The sequence below is a fragment of the Aedes albopictus genome, chromosome 3 (assembly GCF_035046485.1).
Source record: "Aedes albopictus strain Foshan chromosome 3, AalbF5, whole genome shotgun sequence".
In the NCBI taxonomy this organism is placed as follows: domain Eukaryota; kingdom Metazoa; phylum Arthropoda; class Insecta; order Diptera; family Culicidae; genus Aedes; species Aedes albopictus.
In genome coordinates, this window is record NC_085138.1 from 135,358,927 (window position 1) to 135,380,621 (window position 21,695).

General features: G+C 40.1%; 1 protein-coding gene across 2 annotated transcripts in view; it reads right to left on the reverse strand.

Annotated features, from left to right (window-relative positions):
- The window catches only part of LOC109408491 (furin-like protease 2), a 1,190,934-nt gene that overhangs the window by 644,853 nt on the left and 524,386 nt on the right, over positions 1-21,695 (reverse strand). For both annotated transcript variants that reach the window (XM_062857325.1, XM_062857326.1), the window contains exon 2: positions 15,504-16,670. In XM_062857325.1, coding sequence (XP_062713309.1) covers positions 15,504-16,022 — 519 coding nt within the window. In that variant the 5' untranslated portion in view covers positions 16,023-16,670. The remainder of the gene's footprint in view (positions 1-15,503; positions 16,671-21,695) is intronic.

Genomic DNA, 21,695 nt, shown 5'->3' on the forward strand with positions numbered 1-21,695 from the left:
GCAGCCGTCAGGTGAAGAGCTGCCAGGCGGTGACCGTCTCTGAAGCAATGCCTTCTTGGTGGTTCCGGAGAGACGAAGGGTTTGGTGACCATAGGAATGTGTTTTTGTGGGTCGAGAAGAGAGGCTTTTACTATTGTTGTATATGACGGCCTTAACCTCACACTACCCTAACCTTCCTGTTAGGGTGTTTGTTGAGCAGATTTTTCCCCCTATAGTTTAGAAGGAAAAAAAGTGGTGACCGTAAGACTAGGCCTTCCGGAATAAGCTGGAAAGCGTGGGCCCAAAATGACTGGCCCGTCCCAGATGGAAGGGAACAAGGGGTTACGACCATCGTTATGTCTTCAGCAACCACAAAGTAGGGTAAACCAGTGGGAGGGCCCCCATGGACTACAGTTGAGCGGAAGAGGAAGAACCACCAGAGACTTGCTTTAAGTGTTTGAAACCAGGACAAAAGTCATGCGACTGTAAGGCCCTGATAGGAGCAAGCCGTAGAGATGATGTGGAGGTGAAGGCAATAAGGCACAAGGCTGCACGAATTCTCCCAAGTGTTGAATTTGTTCCGGGAAATCCGCAAACAGCAAGCACGCAACGGGAGGTTCAAGGTGCCCGGCCTACGTGCGTGTGATGCAACTATGCCTAGGCGAGTCCACCCTAGAAATGGGAGGCCACCGGCTTACTGGTGGACCGACGCGATTGCGGACCTGCACCGCGCCTGCCTACGGGCTAGGCGACGGATGCAGCGAGCACGATCAGAGGAAGAGCGGAACGAACGGCGGGTGGTGTTCGCCGCTGCAAAATCCGCGCTTGAGACCGAGATAAGAGCAAGCAAAAAGGCCTGCTTTGAGGGTCTCTGTCAGAGTGCTAATGCGAACCCGTGGGGTGATACCTACAGGATCGTGATGGCCAGGACGAGAGGTAATGGCTCCTACAGAGCAATCTCCAGAGATGATGGAGGGGATCATCGAGGGGCTTTTTCCGCGTTATGATCCTAGTTCTTGGTCTCCTTTCGTAAGACAGCTGGGGACTGGCGCTGGGGACTGGCGCTGGCGATGAGGAGATAGTCACCGATGCGAAACTTGTAAGATAGCAAAGTCCGTTAGCGTAGATAAATGCGCAGGTCTAGACGAGTTTCCGAGCTTGGCCATGAAAGTAGCTATTGTAGAGGCTCCTGGGATTTTCAGGTCAGCAATGCAGAAATTCCTAGACGTGGGGATTTTCCAGAGGTTCGGAAGCGGCAGAGCCTGGTATTGTTGCCAAAGGCGGGGAAACCACCCAGAGACCCTAGTGTACTACTTTGATTGAAATTTCAAATGCCGATACTTAATTCAAAGTTTGAGCTAGAGCTTCAGCTTGATTGGCCGCCCGTAGGTGTAACCCCAGTATCACCAGACCAGCTACACTCACTCAAGGAATTAATGAAATATCTTCCGGGGACTAAGCAGGCATCTTAGGTGTGTGAGTGTTGGTGATCTTCTATTTTCAGGCGACAATGGTGCCTGCCACGTCAGTTTGCAAGTCAATGTGGGGAAGGGGAAGGAAGTGATGATTGCAATAGTTCACATTCACATCAGACCAAATATACCTCTGCGTTTGCACAAATTCGTGTGGATGTTGGAGTGTTGGAGGGATATGGTTGGCAATGGGTTCACACATTGGTGCGTGGATGCCAGGCGTAAGGTGATAGATTAGTGTATTAATTACTCTGAAGATATTGCGGCACAGTTCGCTTGATTGCATTACTCGTAGACGTTTTGTGATACATTGACACTGTGCTAGGAAAGTGGGAAGGCAGAGAAACAGATTTTTCAACCCGTTTCTGGCCTAGCGATGGCTATGATCATGTGAATATACATGAGTTGTATATGTAAAGAAGAGGGAGCAATAATATAGGAAGAACTCACATTTTGTGAGTTTGTCGGGAGTGAGATTCGATCCCAGGTCCTCGGCGTGATAGTCATGTGTTCTAACCATCACACTAGGTCCGCTCCACATATAGAAAGATACAAAGGAGCGGGCCGAACCTTCTGCAACCGAACCAGTAGCGGTAGGCACTAGACCATCAAGCGCGTTTTCTTGGATTGGAATTTCAAATGCCAATGATTGAATCAGAGGTTCATCCTCATTTTGTCTAAATGCTGTTCTTTAAAGTTATATTGATTTCCTTATCCTACTACAGTAATAATGTTACTATCTTCAAGTAATCGGCCTCTATTTAGAACTAGAATGCAGTAATAAATAACTACTTTAAAGCTACTGCAAATTTTAATAAACACTTCCTCATTTTTCAATCACAGTTTATCTGTAGTTAAGTAAAATTCCAATTTGTCTCTTGTCTTTTGAGTATTCAGATATTTGTCCATCCGACCTTTTGCTCATTAGACCATTTGTCGTTAATTCCAAGTCTTGTGCGTTTTTCGTGCTTAAAGTCGTTGCCGTTCAATCAGTTCGTTATCTTAAATTTTCGGTTTCTGTACCGTATTTTGGGTTTCGGAAACAGTAGGTTATTGGCCTAAGCAACTGCTATGCTATGTGGACCTTCAAGATTTTCTACCTATTTCGATTCTCGATTTTAAATACCTCACCCTTCGGACATGCCTTTCCACGAATCCATTTAGCTGAAATTCAAGTTTCTCTCAGACTAAATTCAATTCATCGCCAAATGAAATCATCCATCGCAGAAAACTCCATCCCACAGTGGAGTTTCTCATAATAAGCCCTTTCCCTCTCCGTCTCTTTCACAACCATCATCATCCAGCACCTCCCTCGCACGACGCCGCACCGACGACGACGGTTGGTTGACGGAAACAGAAGCGCCTGCCGATCCGACGAAAAAGAACACAAGCAAGCTCACCAATTCCCAGCACGTCGCGCAATTTGTCAGATTTGCTTCGTTTGGGGAATTTAAAAAGATGAATTTGAAATATCCTGATGTGCCAACCCGGTCCCACGTCCGTCCGTTCGCCCGCCCTCCCGGAACTTATTGTGCTCGAAGGAACGGCTAAATTTTCGCACCGGTGGTGGTGGTGGTGGCAGCGCGACGGCGGCAACGGCACCGTTGTCGTGTTCCGGCACCTTTTTGCCACCACCTCGTCGCCTGGGTCTGATGCAGGAGGTGCTTCTGACAGGGACGGGTTTTCCGTGATTTCTCGCACTTTCCTGCACTCTCCCAAGGGATCCCGCCGCCGTCCGTCGCCTGCCCGTCCACCTGTACAGCCAGCCAGCGCTGGCCCAGAGTTGGCCCCGTGGTGCTTGGAATTAATTTTCAAATTATAACCTTTGAATGGTGGTGGCTGGCTGGAAGGGAGGACTCACAGCAACATGCTCAACGCAAAACAGGCAGCAGCGCCAAAAACCGAACCAACCGACCGGCGCGCAAGTGTGAGACGTGAGATAGAGTGGAAAAATGAGCCTGGAAAAAGTTTCACAGCGTGAAATCATAAATTGAAAAATTGCTGACTTTTTAATTTTTGCTCACGGTTGGATGGATGTTGCGTCACATTTGATGTGAAGGGATGTTTTTTTTTGTTTTGACTGAGATAAATGGAACTAGTGCTGAGCTTGATCGAATATGGCAGCAATGAAATTGAATTAATTGTTTTAGCAACTCAGTGCAATTTTGAATAAACTTTACAAGCAGACAAAATATATGACGAGTGGACTGAAACATACACGCTAGGAATAAATCGCCATTATAAATTGTTGATATGTAGGCACTTATTTGGTACCAAAATACACTGGAACCTTTTTTTCATATAATGGGCTGGGGGTGCATTAATTAAAAATGGGCATACAGGCTTAAAGAGTTTTAGGAGAGATCTTTGGGACCTGCTACTGTTTTTTTTCAGAATTTCTATCAAAACTTCGTAGCGAACAAATTATTCCAGTTTATTATTTTTTTTTACAAAACGCGTTTTTTTTTCATTTTGGGAAACCGTTTTAGTTATCTAAACAATGCCCAATAATTTTAATGCATTTCATTTGAGAAGCTCTGTTTAAGCTCTGAAGCAACAACGAAAAAACAACGATTCGGATTTCTTCATTGATTTCTCCTGCGCTACTCTCTCATGGATTTCTCCCGGAGTTATTTATTCACCGATATTCCCCTGGATTCCATTCGAGATTCTTCTTTACACTTTTTCATTCGAATATTTCTTTGGGATCACTCCCGAGATTTCTTCAGAAATGCTTCCAGAATTCGATCGAGGGTTTTTGCAGGAACTATTTATGGAATTTCGTTAGAAAGTCCTCCAGGGATTCCTTCATTGATTTCTCCCGGGACTGCTTCATTGATGTTCTCCGGTACATCAACATACATTCCTTCCGGGATTTGGTCATGCATTCCTCTCTGGGTTTTTTTTTTGGAGAATTTTTCCCTGGATTCCTTTTTCTATTTCACACGGGATTTCTTCATTTATTTTCCTAAGTTTACTATAGAGTTATTCAGGGATTATTCCAACGATTCTTCCCGGGATTCTTTTATATATTTCTCCCTGGATCTGTTAATGGATTTCTCTCGGGATTTCTTCTTTCAGGTATTAATCTCGAGATTCATTAAGGGTTGCATTTGGATATTCCTTTTGAATTATTTCAGGAATTTCTTCAGAAATTTCTCTCCTTATTCATATATAACTCTTCATAGATATCCATTACAAATTTATCCCGGTATTGCTTAGTGATTCCTCCCGAGATTCTCCTAATGATTTCTAAACGAGTCCTTTCAGAGATACCTCTTTAGATTTCTTGAGGGATTTCTCCTGCAATTTATACATAAATTCCTGCAGAGATTACAAAAATTCCTTCAGGAATTTGTTTACGGGTTCTATTTGGGATTCTTTCAGGATTTTTTTTTTTTTAATTTTTATTATAGCGTACTTTAAAAATTCTTCCAGGAATTTCTTTCATGATTCCTACTTGAATTCATCTTGAGAATCCTCCATGGATCTATCAATGATTTCATTCGGTGTTTGCTCCTAGGATTCTTTCAGGGTTTCCTCAAGGTTTTTTTTTCACAGATCTCTACAGAAGGTACTCCCTTTGAAGTTTCGTTTAGGGATTACTCTTAGATTCTCTTTGAGCTTCATTCTAGGATTTCTACGAGTATTCAGAGATCCCTTCAAAATTCCTTCGGAGTTTCCTTCTTCCTACAATTTCTCCCGGGCCTCCATCATGGATTCCTTCTGAGATTGCTTCAGAAATTTCTCCCCAGGATTCTTCCATTGATTTCTCCCAGTATTCCTTTAGAGATTTTTATCGGGATTCCTTCTGGAATGCTCTCGGATTTATCTCTTGAAACTCATTCAGGAATTTCTTCGGGCATTTTCTGCTTGATTCTTTCAGAGATTCCTTCAGAGACCTTTCCTCTGCTATCTTAAATGATTCTTTCCGGATTGCATTTTAGGATTTCTGTCGCAACTCCTTTCAATGAAATTTGTCATGACTGTTTCGGTGATTTCTCCCGGAATTCGTTACTTCATCAGGAATTCCTTAATGGATTTTTCTGGAGATTTATTTCTAGATATATTTTGCGTTTCCCTCAGAAATTCCTTCCAAGATTCTATTTAGGACTTTGATTGAGATTCTTTCAGGAACTGCTCCAGGATTCTTTCATGAATTTCTCCCGAGATTCATTCAGCAATTTCTGCCAGGACTCCTCCTGTACTTTTTCAGGAATCCATAGATTTCTTCTGGAGGTCGTTCTGGAATTCCAGTCAGGATTTCTTCCGAGATACTTCTCAAGATTTCTCCAGGATTCCTTCGAGAATAAGATTCGGAATTCTTTGACAGCTTCCTTTCGTGATTCCTTCTGATAGTCTCCCTAGTATTTCCCATAATATTTTACCTAAGTCTTATATAAGCGACGGTGTATTCCGCAAAACATTCTACTTCCTGTAGCTCCTGAGATTCTTCTGGAATGTCTCTGAGTCCCTTGAGAAATTCGTGATGATTTTTTTGGAGAAATATCTCCAGCTATTCCAGAAGAAATCTCTCAAAAGTTTCCGGGAAAACCCTTGAAGAATTTTCTGATGAAATTTAGAAAAAAAATTCCTAAAGGAATCCCCGAAACATCTGAAGGAGTTCCTTATGGAGGCCCTGAAGAAGTTTATGAAGAAATCCCTCGAGGAATTTCAGGAAAGTTCCCGCAAAGAATTCTAAGAGAAATTCATGCAAGAATTCCTGAAGAGATCCTGGACTCTGGAGAAGTCCCTGGAGAAAGCTCTGAAGGAGTTCCTGGTGGATTCCTTGAAGAAGTTCGTGGAAAAATCTCACTAGCAATTCCAAAGAGAAATTCCTCAAAGATTTCCTGAAAAATCCCTGAAGCAATTTCTGAAGGAATTTCAGAAAATATTTTTATAAGAATCCTTGAAAAATATGCAGAAATCACTGGAACAGCTTCTTAAGGAATCAATGAAGGAGTTTCTGGGTTGGGTTGCTTGGGGTGGCCCACACTTATATGAAAAACAAAAATTTCGAAAAATACCAAGTCTTACCTCCTAAATCAGTTGTTTTGGACTCCCGGAAGCTACGTTCAAAATTTGAGCAAAATCGGTTGAGCCTAAGAGGGCGCTCAAAACGCTTGAAGTTTGTATGGGAAAACTTGGCCAAATGTATGCAGAAATTTTAAGTTTTCGAATTTTGCCGCTAGGTGGCGCTGTAAGCATTCAATAATCAAACCCTTTGGTATTATTGTAGGTGACTATATTCCAGAGAACTTTGTCGAAGACCGCGAAGTGATCCGACGGCTGTGAAAAAAGTTATACCCTAGGCAAAGTGAGGCAAAGCATTGATATTTCATTATGGATATTATTCCTTTACATGTATTGGAAAAATAACAATAAAATTTATCCTCACTTTTCCTAGGGTATAACTTTTTTCACAGACGTTGTTGAAAGCTCATGAAAATATGGATTTCAGTTCAGTTTTTCGTGCACACTCACAATATGAAATTAACTCAACACAGCTAGAGATGCCATTTCGCTGGAAGATGCATTGGAAAATCTCTGGATAAAATATTATGGAAGGTTTTAAGTGAAATTTCGTAAAAAACCCTGCATGTTGTCTTTGACTAATTAAAAAGGTTTTCAGACATACCAGATTGAATTCCTGAAAAAGAAGCTTCCAGCATTAGACATAATAGATAAACTAACATAGAGTCATGTTAGAATTTCTCTGTTTTTCGTGGGTGTGAGGAGCAGTTACAATCGAAAATCTTGTTGATAGAATTACGAATGCAATTATTAAGGAGTTTTTGAAGAGTTCTTGGAGGATTTTTAAAGGATTATTGAAGAAATCGTTAGTGTTTCGGAGACTGAAGACTGGGGAAATGTTTAATGAAATCATCTCAAAAATTCTAAACGCGAGATTATAAACTCTTGTCATTAGTCTCGCAGCAATTTATAATTTTCTAGGCAAATTTTGTTTTGTGTTATATTCAGATCCTTTGCCAGAACTTCATTATGGAATTTTTATTTTTTAATAGAAATTTCTCCCGAAGGAATAAAACTTATTAACGAATACATTATGAATGTCTGTTAGAAATTACACTCCTCCTAGGACTTCTCCAGGAACTCTTCAAAGAGTTCTCCATATATTTCCTTTGTGAGATTTTTCCTGAAATTTATTGAGGTATTTCATCATTAATTCTTTCAGGGATTTATCCAGAAAATCATTTTTCTATGATTCCTCCAGGAATATAAGTTTGAATTCTTCTAGAAATTTTCTCATGGTTTCTTCCGGGGTTTCTCCTTCAATAATTCCTCCTGGAACTTGTTCACAGATTTTCTCTTGGAACTCATTCGGTAATTTCTCTAGAAATTTCATCAGGGGTTTGTCCAGAAACTTTTTCAGAGATTTCTCTACGAGCTCCTACAAGGTTTTCCCCAGGAATTTCTTCGGAGAATTCTCCATTTTTCAGACTTTGATAAAGGAATTTCGTCAGGGATTCATCCTACAAGTTCTCCGGTATTTCTTCAGAGGGTTATCCACGAGTTCCTTCTGGGATTCCTTTTAAAGTTTCGTTAGGGGTTTCTCATGGATTTCATTCAGAAATTCCTCCAAAAAATCATTAAGGATTCCTCCAGGAATTCCATCAGGGATTCATTCAGGAAAACGGTTGCAAAAAAATCCGAAGCATCCATCGAACGTGAGTTTTTGTTTTTGTTTTTTAACCACACCGATTCTGACGTATAAGCTCCTGCCCTTCACGGAGGCAAGTGAAAAGAGAATATAAATTCTCTCTTTACTCATACCAGGGAGACTGCGAGGTTCAAAAGCAACATTTTTTTGTCGCCGGCACTCATACGACAAAAATTCACAACAATTGCTTTTTTGGCTAGTCACATTCATACGGCCGGTGTTGACATGAAGCATCCTTCAGCGCAGAGCGTGTGTTGATGTTGGTGCAGTCATTACCACAACAAAGTAGTTGAGTTTTCTGTGTTCACTTTCACAGCGGAGCTGAAAATGAATGCCAGCCGCATTCAGTTCAGCGAAATTTCATTCAATTGAGTGAGATTTTTTCAACCCTGTTCAGGATTTTTTTCAGAGATTCCACGACAAATTTCTAGAACAATTCCTCTAGAAATATATTCAGGGATTTAGTTAGAATTAACTTCGGACATCCCTTTAGAAGTTCCGTCAGGAATTTCTTCTGGAGTTCATTCAAGGACTTCCTGTAAAAGAGCCCTTAGAGATTCCCCAGGGTTTTTTTAATTCTTCAAGGAATTTCATTCATGAAGTACATCTCGGTTAGCTTCAGGATTTGTTTCAGGGTTTCTCTATGAATTCCTTACCGACCATAACATAACCATTTTACATAACAAAGTCATAACAAAAGTATGAAAACTGTTGTTGATATAATTCTTTTATGAGGATTTTTCCATGTCAATTTCCATAACAAAATTACAATAACATTCGTTATAAATTTAGCAACAAAATTATAGCAAAATTTGTTTCATTCATTCAAACAGATCATATAATTGCCTCTAACATAATTTCGTAACATGTTTATTGCAATCTTTGTTATATTTTTAGTAACAAAATTATTTCAGAATTTCTTGTGTTGTCGCCAAAAAGATTGATATTTTGTTTGTATTTTGGTCACTCGAGCCAAGAGATTTTAGAACACAACTTGTAACAAATTTGTTCTGAAAAATGTAACAGAACTTGTAATAATTTTGTTATGATTTCGCATGTTTAGTATAACAAATTTTGATAAAATCTTGTTATGATTATATATCAACTTGTTATTTTTTTTTTGTTTAAATTGAATCAAGTTTTATCAGAATTTTTGTAATTTTAACTATTAACGGTACACACAGGAAAATGAGGCTCCTTCAGATATTTCTCTTGGAATTTCTGTAGGGTTTTTTCCAGGTATTCCTTTAGAAATTTCTCCAGACACTTAATCAGGGATTTTGCCATGGAATGCTTAAGAAATTTTTCCAGAAACTCTCTCAGGTATTTCTTAAGGTATTTATTCTGGTACGCTTTCAGGAATTCCTTCAGAAATTTGCTAAGAGCCTGTCAATAAACTACGTTGACTCTGAGGCCCCCCCAAAGTCAAAGGCCAATGTCTACGCTTCATACAAATTTTCAAATTTTTGGATGAGCAAATGTCTACGGTGGGGGAGGGGGGTGTTTGAGATGGCCAAAAATAAATCTACATAGTTTATGGAAAGGAAATTTCCTTGACTTCCTTGGGCATAGAGTATCTTCGTGCCTGGCACACGATATACACATGCAAAATGGTCATTGGCAGAGGAAGCAGTTAATAACTGTGGAAGTGCTCTTAGAACACTAAGCTGAGAAGCAGGCTTTGTCCCAGTGAGGACGTTACGCCAAGAAGAGGAGAGGAGAGGAGTTTATGGACAGCGCCTTAGGGATTCCTCTAAGAACTTCTCCTGGAATTGCTGAAGATATTTCTCCAGCTGCACCTTACAGAACTTCTCCAGGAATTTCTATTACTCTTTCAGGGAATAATCTGCATTCTGTTTGGCTTCGTGGTCGTGCGGCTAAAGTCACCAAGCCTTTAGTCGTATCGTGCTGAGGAGCGCGGGTTCGATTCCCGCGGCTGTCAGGAAAAGTTTTCGGCTGTGCCACTGGGCGTTGCATGGTAGTCCGTTGTCTAGTGTCGTACTTCCTTCAAAGAGCAAATTGCTCACTGGAAGCATTAAACGTGTCCATATATTGTTTTTTTTTTAATAGACAATTACACCGTCTTCGACCTTGCGGCCTCTACAGACTGAACATTACAAACATTCGACAACGGACAACACATATTAAACCCAGTGGCCCAGTGGAGAATTTTCCGTTTGACGAAAAGTTTTCCCTGACTGGAGCGGGAATCGAACCCACACTCCGAGGCTTACGAGACACATAAACGTCGAATGCTCAATCTAGAAATTTCTTCTTGAATTGCTGAAGAGATTTCTTTCGTAATGCTTTAGAGGGTTTCCAGTAACTCCTTCAAAGACTCTTCCGGGATCTCCTTTGGGGATTCCTCAATGAACTCATTTCAGGAACTCCTTCAGGGATTTCTTAAGAAATTCTTCCAGGAGTTCCATCAGGGGTTCTTCATAAAGTTCATTCAGCTATTCCACCTATTTTTGTGTTTTCCCTAGAAGTTCCATCAGGTATTCATCCAGAAGTTCCTTCAGTGATTCCTCCAGACATTTCTCCAGGGATTTTTCCAGGATTTTTTTGAGGAACATCTTCAGGGATTCTTGCAGGAAATCTTCCAGGAAATCATACAGGGATTACTCTGGGAGTCCCTTCAGTGATTCCTTCAGCTTATTTGGGATTGACTGCGAGATTTTCTTCGTTACAGCTACAGCTTGGCTGTAGCATTCATGCATTGAACGATCCCTCTCCTTTGCAATACGCAGACACGAACTCTGACTTATGCGGAAACATCATACAGCTTCCTTTCAGTGTTTCTTATGAAGTACGTTCAGCGATTCCACCTGAAGTACCTTTGATGAAGTTCGTCATGTGGTTTCTTCTAAAGCATAGGTTCTCAAACTTTCAGGTGCGCAACCCCTTTTTGGCAGCAGACGTACTTTTCGCGACAAACCATATAAATTCCCTCGTATGTTGTCTGTTACAGTAAAATATTCGACTGTCCTTCGCGACTCCCGAATGAAGGCCGGCGACTCCCCTAGGGGGCGCGACTCACAGTTTGGGAAACGCTGTTCTGAAGTTTCTTCAGTGATTCTTTCAGTAGTTTTATCAAAGACTCCTCAAGGAGCTTCTTTAAGCGTTCTTCCAGGAGTTCCTCTATGACTTCAAGGATTCTTGCACAAGGTCTTTGTGAGATCCCTCCAGAGGTACCTTCCACGGTTCCTCTTGGAGTACACTCAGGAATTTCTATAGGAGTCCGTTCAGGGATTCCTCCAGCAGTTCCTTCGGGGATTTCTCTAGGTACGCCCAGCGTGCTTGCAGAATTTTAATTTTGAAATTAGCAAAAACAATCTCCGACGTATACGAAAACGCCTTTCGAATTACATATCCGTATAAACAAAATTGTCAACACAATGCCATAGCGTGCAAAAATTGAGACAGAAATATCAAGCGGAAACATTATTTTTAGATAAACCAAATGGCGATTTAAATGTATACATAGGACAAACAAAACGCACACTCAACACACGATTCAAAGAACACATAACGGAAGTATCAAAAGCACACAAAGACACAGACAAGGGACTCATTCATCATTTTAAATCTAAAGTTGCTGAACATATTTTCAATGAAGGACATTTTATGAATACTTCAAATATTAAACTCTTACGACACATTACAAACCCATGGAAACTTGATGTTGCAGAAAGTTTAGAAATTTACAAACAAAACAATAAAAAACTACTTAACAAGGATCAGGGCAATGGGTACACGTGGCTGTTTAAATTTTTACCTAACACACACAAAACATTACACAATACACAAAACACAAATTGACTACCTACCAAATCGGCAGGAAAAAATAACACAACAAACACCAATTGACTACCTACCAAATCGGTAGGAATTTTCCTAGCTTTAGGTATCTTATTGACACCCTGTTTTCTAACAGGCAGATATACCCCCTTTTTTACAAATATGTACCTACAATTTTGTACCTACATTTTATACCTACACTTTTACCTACACATACACTCCTAGTATAAATACCACAACGAATGCGAGGTGTTCTTCAGTCGAGCACTTGACACTGAAGAAGTCTGTAAGTCACAGACGAAATAGGCCTATCTGTCCGAAGATAAGCACAGTAGTAGAATTAAAAGGAATTTGCTCGTCCTTTCTAGTTTTTCTTTAAAAGAGTTATTCATTTTTTATTTTCTTTTGCAAAAGTAAAGTATTTGTGAAGTGTTTTTAAATTAAACTAGAGTCTGAAGTAACAAGTTCTACTAAAAGCTCTAAAGTAATAGTAAAGTGAAGATGGCAACCAAGCCAAAGTCAGAGCCGAATAAGTTCATCGAGTTGAAGAAGACCATCGCAGGATTACACAAGGATATCGCGTTTCTCAAGAAGTGTATAGAGTACAGGCTTACTCCCGTAAGTCACAAGGTAAAAGTTAAAACAGCCACAAACCCCAACATAGTAAAGACACTTGAACAAACACTCATCAAAGAAAGCATCAAAAAACTACACAGCAAGATCAACATGAAAACTTTGGAATGTTATTCTCTCCATTTAAAGTTAGCGAAAGATTATCCTGAATCTTTCCCTAATTTTCTAACAAAGGTAAAAGTTGCAGAATTTTGTGAATCAGAAAGAAAAAGGAAATTACTAGATAAAAAACTTAAAGCATTAAAGATGCAAAATCCGAAGTTTACATGTTCTTCTACACAACCACAAAACACAACACAAGAACTAACTGGGTTAGTGGTCAATCGCTCTTCCGAACAGTTTACGGAAGAACAGTTGACCCTTCTCAACAAAGGTCTTAACTACGCAGTACACTCTAAACCAGATTCAACACAAACCATAATCGACATTGAAACAGCTATCAACACGAACAATTTACAGACACCACAGATTCAAGAAATCAGAACACAAACAGCTAACACTATTCAAAACACACAACAAAACAAATTGAACAAAGAACACCTGAAAGAACAACGAATAATCAAAGAACTTAACCAGAAACCAGTTTTCTATCTGAAAGCTGACAAAGGAAACAAAACAGTAATCATGAACAAAGAGGACTATGATGAAATAATGAATAACAAGATTCAAAATGGACCTTACCGAAAACAACGTACTGATCCTCTTCCAGGATTAGTAAGACGTGTTGACAAAACTCTCAAAGAGTCTACACCAGTTTTAGGAAGCGTCGTTAAAAGCCTGAAAGAATCTAACCCTTCATTGCCAAGAATAAAAGGACTTCCCAAAGTTCATAAACCTGGAAATGAAATGCGTGAGATTGTTTCAGCCATTGGTTCACCTACACACAAAATTGCCAAATATTTAGTACAAGAATTCCAAAACATGCCTAAAAAATTTCACAGTAGATCTGTCAAGAATTCCGAACAATTCACAGAACTAGTACAGAATTTATCCGTTAACGACGATGAAATTTTAGTTTCATTCGACGTTAAATCACTATTTCCAAGCATTCCAGTTAAAGAGGCCATTAACCTACTAGAAGATTGGCTTCTGAACCAATATGAAGATTCAAATTCAGATTGGATTAAGAAAGTTCGTACATACATCAAATTAACCAAACTTTGTATGGAAGAAAATTACTTTTCGTTCAGAAATGAAACCTACAAACAACTTAATGGTGCCCCCATGGGCAATCCACTTTCTCCATTTTTAAGTGAAATTTTTATGGCAAATTTGGAAAAACGCTTAGAAAACAACAAACAGCTTCCTGAAGTCTGGTGGAGATACGTTGACGACGTGTTTAGCATTGTTAAGAAACATCTTTTACCTGAAATCTTGAACAATATCAATAATGCACACAAAAACATCGAATTCACTTGTGAAATTGAACAGAACAACCAACTACCATTTTTGGACATACTCATCGTAAAACAAGAATCAACACTTTCCTTCGAAATTTACAGAAAACCGACACACACTCAACGCACTATTCCAAATTCATCAAATCACTCACATCAACACAAAATTGCATCCTTCAATCACATGATACACCGAATGCACACAATTCCACTTAGTGAAACAGGAAAAACGAAAGAACTTAATTACATTTTCGAAACAGCACAGTTGAACGGTTACACAAAACAAACAATACAACAGATCATCAACAAAAAGACACAACAACAATACAGACGTTCTTTGACTACACTGACAAGGACAGAACCTACACTTAAACGGATAACTGTGAACTACAACAATGACACCAAAAAACTCCGACCAATTCTCAGAAAGTTTGGTTTTGAATTAGTTTTCACAAGCAAAGCTAACCAACTTCAAACTCTCTTAGGATCTACGAAAGACCCGTTGGACAACTTAACAAAATCTGGTGTTTACAAAGTAACATGTAATCACTGTGACAAAATATACATAGGACAAACAAAACGCACACTCAACACACGATTCAAAGAACACATAACGGAAGTATCAAAAGCACACAAAGACACAGACAAGGGACTCATTCATCATTTTAAATCTAAAGTTGCTGAACATATTTTCAATGAAGGACATTTTATGAATACTTCAAATATTAAACTCTTACGACACATTACAAACCCATGGAAACTTGATGTTGCAGAAAGTTTAGAAATTTACAAACAAAACAATAAAAAACTACTTAACAAGGATCAGGGCAATGGGTACACGTGGCTGTTTAAATTTTTACCTAACACACACAAAACATTACACAATACACAAAACACAAATTGACTACCTACCAAATCGGCAGGAAAAAAATAACACAACAAACACCAATTGACTACCTACCAAATCGGTAGGAATTTTCCTAGCTTTAGGTATCTTATTGACACCCTGTTTTCTAACAGGCAGATATACCCCCTTTTTTACAAATATGTACCTACAATTTTGTACCTACATTTTTATACCTACACTTTTACCTACACATACACTCCTAGTATAAATACCACAACGAATGCGAGGTGTTCTTCAGTCGAGCACTTGACACTGAAGAAGTCTGTAAGTCACAGACGAAATAGGCCTATCTGTCCGAAGATAAGCACAGTAGTAGAATTAAAAGGAATTTGCTCGTCCTTTCTAGTTTTTCTTTAAAAGAGTTATTCATTTTTTATTTTCTTTTGCAAAAGTAAAGTATTTGTGAAGTGTTTTTAAATTAAACTAGAGTCTGAAGATTTAAATGTTCCCATACTGATAAACTCGTTGTGTGGTAAGTTGCCACCATAACACAGTTATTATAGAAATTAATCGCTCCCAATGAATAACCCCCACACAGCGGCAAGCTGACAAACGATAACAAATAGCCGCTCAAAAAAGACACCCGCCTCATAAACAGTAAATCCCCGCAAATTAATTTGCACACTTCTTACCTGTCCAAAATTGGTGAATCCATATTTATCGGCAATGACGGTGGCGACGTCGGGCCCGCTCGGGATGTACACGGCAAACTCGTTCAGGTAGATCGGCACCGGCCGGTTGCGACCACCACCGCTATTCGGTCGTCGGCCAAAATTTCGATCACTACCGGTTGCACTACTAATTACGGCATCGGTGCTAGCATTATAATTATTGGACGACACATTATCATCACCATCATCATCATTATTTGCATTAACATAATCAACATCATTCGATGAAATTAAATCCGCTAACGAGTCGAGCGCGCCGTCGGTTCCGTTCAGCAGGACACCCGAACTGCTAGGAATCGACTGTGACAACAGGAACAGCGCTAGCGAGCACAGCCCTAGGAGCACGCCGCCGGAAATGTGATACCGCTGCTGCCTTCGGTGCCTTAGCCTGTGGCATTCTGAACCCGAAGAACGACCTTCCGTCAACTGGTGATAGACTGCTTCCGCCCGGTGCTCGGGAGCGGAATCACTTACGACCATATTAACTGGTCACTCTGCTCCTGGTGCCCTCGGCGGCGGTCGTTGATGTTGGCGGCGGCGGTGAAGGTGGTGGAATCGTCTCAACACTCGCTATCGCGCTCATAAACGTCGACTTTTTTTATTTGTATCACCACCCGAATCAACAGGAACTTCCTCCCTCACTCACTCGTTTCCCAACAAAAACCCGAAAAAAAACACAACACTTGTACCCGTCGGATTGATTCTTCCGCACTCTCGCCCCCAAATCACAGAGAGTAAATTAATTATTTCAATTTTCCACACAACAAAAAACGGACCTGCTGTAACCTCAGCGAGACCTTTCGCTCTACCGATTTCTTGGTAGCCGAACTGGAGGATACATTTTCTTCTCAAGGCGATACGCGGATGCTCTCTGGTGGTTGGCTGGCTGGATGCTTTCGGCGGTGGTGGGTGTGGCAGATCTTACGAGAATCCACCACGCGAAATTACGGATTCAGTGCACGCAAACACGATACACCGCGCTGCTGGGTGGGCACATGGGCAGCGAGTGGCACGGTGGCAAACGGTGACGACGACGACGACTGATGCGATGTTGTTAGAGGCGATGGGACAGAACGCGCGACTACCACCGGTTGCGTGTGCTAGTTTGCGAAGAAGCCGGAACAACAGCTGAAAGGAGACAAGAAGGGAGAGAAAGAGGAAAACATTATCATTTTGTTGTGGTGTTTTGCTTGCGTGGATGTGAGTCATTTTCGGGTGTTCCGGAATTGTTGAGTGTTTAGGGTAGGGGAGAATGGTGTAGGATGAACCACGAAAGTGGGAAAGTCGCTGAATTGAAAAATCATAATTTAAATTCCAGAGTTTTTTTCTTTCAGGTACATTCGGGACCCCTATAACACGCTGCCACTCACTTGAGGCAAACCGTCAATTTTCGGCAGTTTTGCATCCAATTGAGCTGTAATAATTGTCCTTCCGCGGGGCCCATATAGCCGAGGCGGTAAACGCACGGGTATTCAGCATGACCATGCTGAGGGTGACGGGTTCGATTCCCGGTCGGTCCAGGATCTTTTCGTAAAGTAAATTTCCTTGACTTCCTTGGGCATAGAGTATCTTCGTGCCTGCCACACGATATACACATGCAAAATGGTCATTGGCAGAGGAAGCTCTCAGTTAATAACTGTGGAAGTGCTCATAGAACACTAAGCTGAGAAGCAGGCTTTGTCCCGGTGAGGACGTTACGCCAGGAAGAGGAGGAATTGTCCTTCCGCAATTTAAAACGTTTTTCAGGAATCTGCTCATTTTTACATTCTTAATCTCTTCTGAAATTTTAGGGGGAATCCTTCAGAAAGATGTTCAAATGTGCTATTAAAATTAACGCAACTCTTAACTCAATTCAAAAATTGAGTACTATAAAACATACTAGAATAACCAATTAGGCACAAAATGTTGCCAACTGACAAAGTGAAGGAATATATTTGTGAAAAAAATGCACTCTGGTGGAATTCAAACCCATGACTCCGTATTCGCCAGACCGGCGCCCTAACCAATTAAGGCAAAACTGGAAGCATTTCCTCATTTTTTTGGTTTTTGATTTTTTATTAACTAACGATGCAATATTTTCTAAATTGGTTTTCGTGCACATGTAGAATATGGATCAGGGTATCTTCTGATTTTTTTACGCTGTTTTTGTAGAAACCATTTTTTGGTGAAATTTTGTTCAAAAATGGTTTCTGCAAAAATGAAAAACATTTTCTCTCGCGTAAAAAATTTAGAAGATACCCTGATCCATACTCTACATGTGCACGAAAACCGATTTTGAAAATATCGCTTCGTTATTTAACAAAAAAATCAAAAACCAAGAAGTGAGGAAATGGATCCAGTTTCGCCTTAAGACACAGAACAGGTAATGAATCTGCGGAAAAGAAAGGCTAGAAAGTTCTTCAAAAAGATTACCAGTTATTTTTTAACACTTTTTACTGAAGGATTTATTCGAAATTGACAAGAAGTTTTAAAAAAAGTTCGCCATGAAAATCTTTCATAGTGCCGGGGCTGGCCAAAATACTTGGGATAGGCAACTTTTTTTTCTCTCACAAAAAAGTTAAACATGCTGTAACTTATCATAAAGTACATCAAAAAATCTCAAACTTTGACTGCTTGTCACCCTTTTATATGTGCATCATTGATACAAATTTGGGCTCGATTGGTTAATCTTTCGCGAAGCTAGAACCGTTCTCGTTAAACACTATTTTTAAGACATAATAATAATTTTTGAACTGTGATATCTCGGAAACCAGTGAACCGAATCGAATGAAGTTTTGAACGTTTATCAATAATATATTGATACTTATCACGACGTTGAAAAAATAATATTTTCTCACGACCAATAAAGTTATAGTGGTTTGACATTCTCACCCATATAGAGGAAAATAACTCAAACTCATAATATCACACAAAAATTACTAAATGTGTTCTTCCTTTAATCCAAATCTAATATATCTTATACCGTCAAGGCACCATTCACCGTGGATCTAAGAGGATTTGGGGCAAATAAGGGCTGTCATTTGACACCAGTCTTATAAACATTGTTGGTGCCGCTTTTAATTGCCTTCATTATAGGTTAAAATTAAAGCAATATCCACAGAAGTAGAAAATTTTTCACAAAATTTGGTTATATAGTACAATTAGTAAAGGGTAGTAGGGTCGCCTAATTCTGTGGTAGGTCACCATTCACCGTGGTAGTAGGGACCCATTCACCGTGTATGAGAAAGTTTATTCTACATTGTTTAAAAATGATCAAAACAATCCAGCCAAGGGAATTTTCTTCGTTTAAATTCATTTCTAGTAGGGTACCTGTACCAGTTATCGCACTACCTAAGAAAAACTATTTCTACAAAAATAAGAAGAAGACCGACGAATGTAAACAATAAGTCAAATGATTGATTTGTTTCAATACTTTACAGGAAAAATATGGAAACGGAGCCAAAACTACTTTTAGTATTTATTATGGCGTGTGCCAATGATAGGAACCCTGTACCAGTTATGGACACATTTGTTAATTTGGGTTCCACTTCGCACTATTTACATGCATTCCATATGGGAGTTGCCATAACTGGTACACTATGGCGAAATAGGGTGCAAGGAGACCGAAAAGTTAAGGAAAATGATTTATTTCTACCATAATTTGAGCAAATTGTAAAGTTTGAATGATTGCAATCATCTTTTGTAATCGTGATCTGTTGTTCACGATTTTTTTCTTGTTGATTTGTATCTGTAAAGGTTGAAAATCAACTATGGCAAATTTGAGGTACTATAGCCATAACTGGTACACTGAGCCTAATAACTTGCAAAATTTTAAGAGAAAAACGAATATTCAAATTTCGATTTTTTCTAGACATATGGGACAATATGGGGCACGGTGAATGGAGACCATTGATTTTTAGGGTACCCATTTACCGTGCCTTTTGACGTAAACTACGTCTTACGGGAAGTACTGGGTGTAAAATGAAAATCTAAAATTTTGCGACCGTCACGAAAAATTGATAGGTTTTGAGCGCTAATAACTCAGCCGTTTCACGACCGATTTTCAAAATTTTTGCACCGATAGATCACAAATTTATCTACGCGTTGAAATAATTATAGCTAACTATTGATTTTCAACAGCAAACTATTGAAAATTTGGGAAAAGTGAATCCATGTTTTATCCAGCCAATCACGTGCGAGCACAAGTTTGCGATTTTTCGTCGAGCACCACCCAGTATAAAAGATTACTGCTTCTTCCAATCTTACTCCATTCTGCATCGACTCCTCGAGGGGAACGCATCGGAGGAGAGCAGCTCAGTACCTCCGTTTGCATTTTCGCTGCTCAGTATACTTCCACATGCCGAGCACGGTGGTTGCCGACGGTCGCGCGTCGTCGCGTCGTCGTGCCTGGCCTGATGCGGTACAAGTGGAGCTGCTGACCAGACCAGAGGGGAACGCATCGGAGGAGAACAACCATAGTCATTCCGAGCGCGGTGGTAGCTGTCGGCGGTTGTGCGTGCGTCTTCGCGTCGGAGTGCGCGGCAGCACGAGTGCGACCACACAGAGCAGTTTCTCCGTTTGCATGTTCGCTCAGTATTCTGTGGCATGCGGAGCGCGGTGGATGTCAACGGTTGTGCGTCGTCGTGCGCGGCGTGCGGTGGTAAAATTGGAGTAGCCAGCCGGATGAGGACTTTTCATCGTCGGATGGAAATGATGTAAATTAAAACAGCCCTTCTGAGGGCTATTAAACTGTCCCACAAGAGAGAACGGATAATTTTCCAGGTTACGGTTTCAAGTGAAATTACTATGAGATGGCTGTTATAAATTGAAGGAACAAAATCAGTAAAATTTGTACGACTTGATTGAAAATTTGTTCAATTTCTTCAACTTAGAAAAATGGTAACTTTGATGAAGAAAATGAGCATTGTTAAACAGTGTTGCCAAATTTGATTGAATAAGTACTTTAACCGTTTAAAATGTGCAATACTTAACCATGATATTAAATTATTAATTATAAGTATTCAACTTTTAATAAATCTAGTCTACCAATTTGCAAAAGTATGATTTGCATATTAAAATGAATTTGATGAACATTAATCAAACCAATATTGCAAATAAATCCAATGGCATCACTGATTCTTACCCCTCTCTCATCGAACCAACCACGTTCGAGAGGGGAAAACGAACCGCCTTGCCGTTGCCGTATAAAAGCAAACTGCTTCTTCCCATTTTCTCTTATTCTTTGCCAACTCTTTGACGGGAACGCATCAGCGGAGCGCTCACTTCACTTCCTTCAGTATGCTTTGGCAAGCCGATCGCGATGGTCGAAGGCGGTTGCGCGCGAGTGCGTCCGCCTTCGCATCGTCACGTTTTGCACAGCATCGCCTCGCAAACCCACCATCAGAGTCAATGCCACCGTCACCGTTCTGGATTTCGCAATCATAACTACCGAATTTCACCTTTAGTAAGCAATTAAATTTAAACAGCCCTTATGAGGGCTACAATTCCATATTTTCTGCACGAGTTGATTCCGAATCAAGTGAAGACATGCAAATGCCGACATTTAAAACCATCTACAGTTCGGGCACGATTATCCGGAGTCGGGTTCTGATGCTACTCAAACATATATCCGGGGAACGAAGTGCTCTATAAAGCTGAAATTTTGACATTTTGTCACTTCAACTTTAATAAGTTATCAGTCCAAATTTCAGCTTCTTACAGCATCCGTTTGCGAGATATTATTTTGGGAAGCGCCAGAACTCGACTCCGGATAATCGAGTCCGACCTGTACTACGCGAGTGCGGTAAAATTGCATGTAATGGGGTGCTTACGCTACCACGGCACTGGAAATCTAAAATTTAACGACGGTCACGAAATTATTTCAGATTTTGGATGCTAATAACTCAGCCATTAATAGTATTATTTTCAAATATTTCATATTAATCGATTGGAAATGTATGTACGTACCATTTATGACAAATAATCAAAATTATTGATTTTCAACAGCAAACTATTGAAAATTTGGGAAAAGTAAGCCGATATGGGGCCCATATAGCCGAGGCGGTAAACGCACGGGTATTCAGCATGACCATGCTGAGGGTGACGGGTTCGATTCCCGGTCGGTCCAGGATCTTTTCGTAAGGGAAATTTCCTTGACTTCCTTGGGCATAGAGT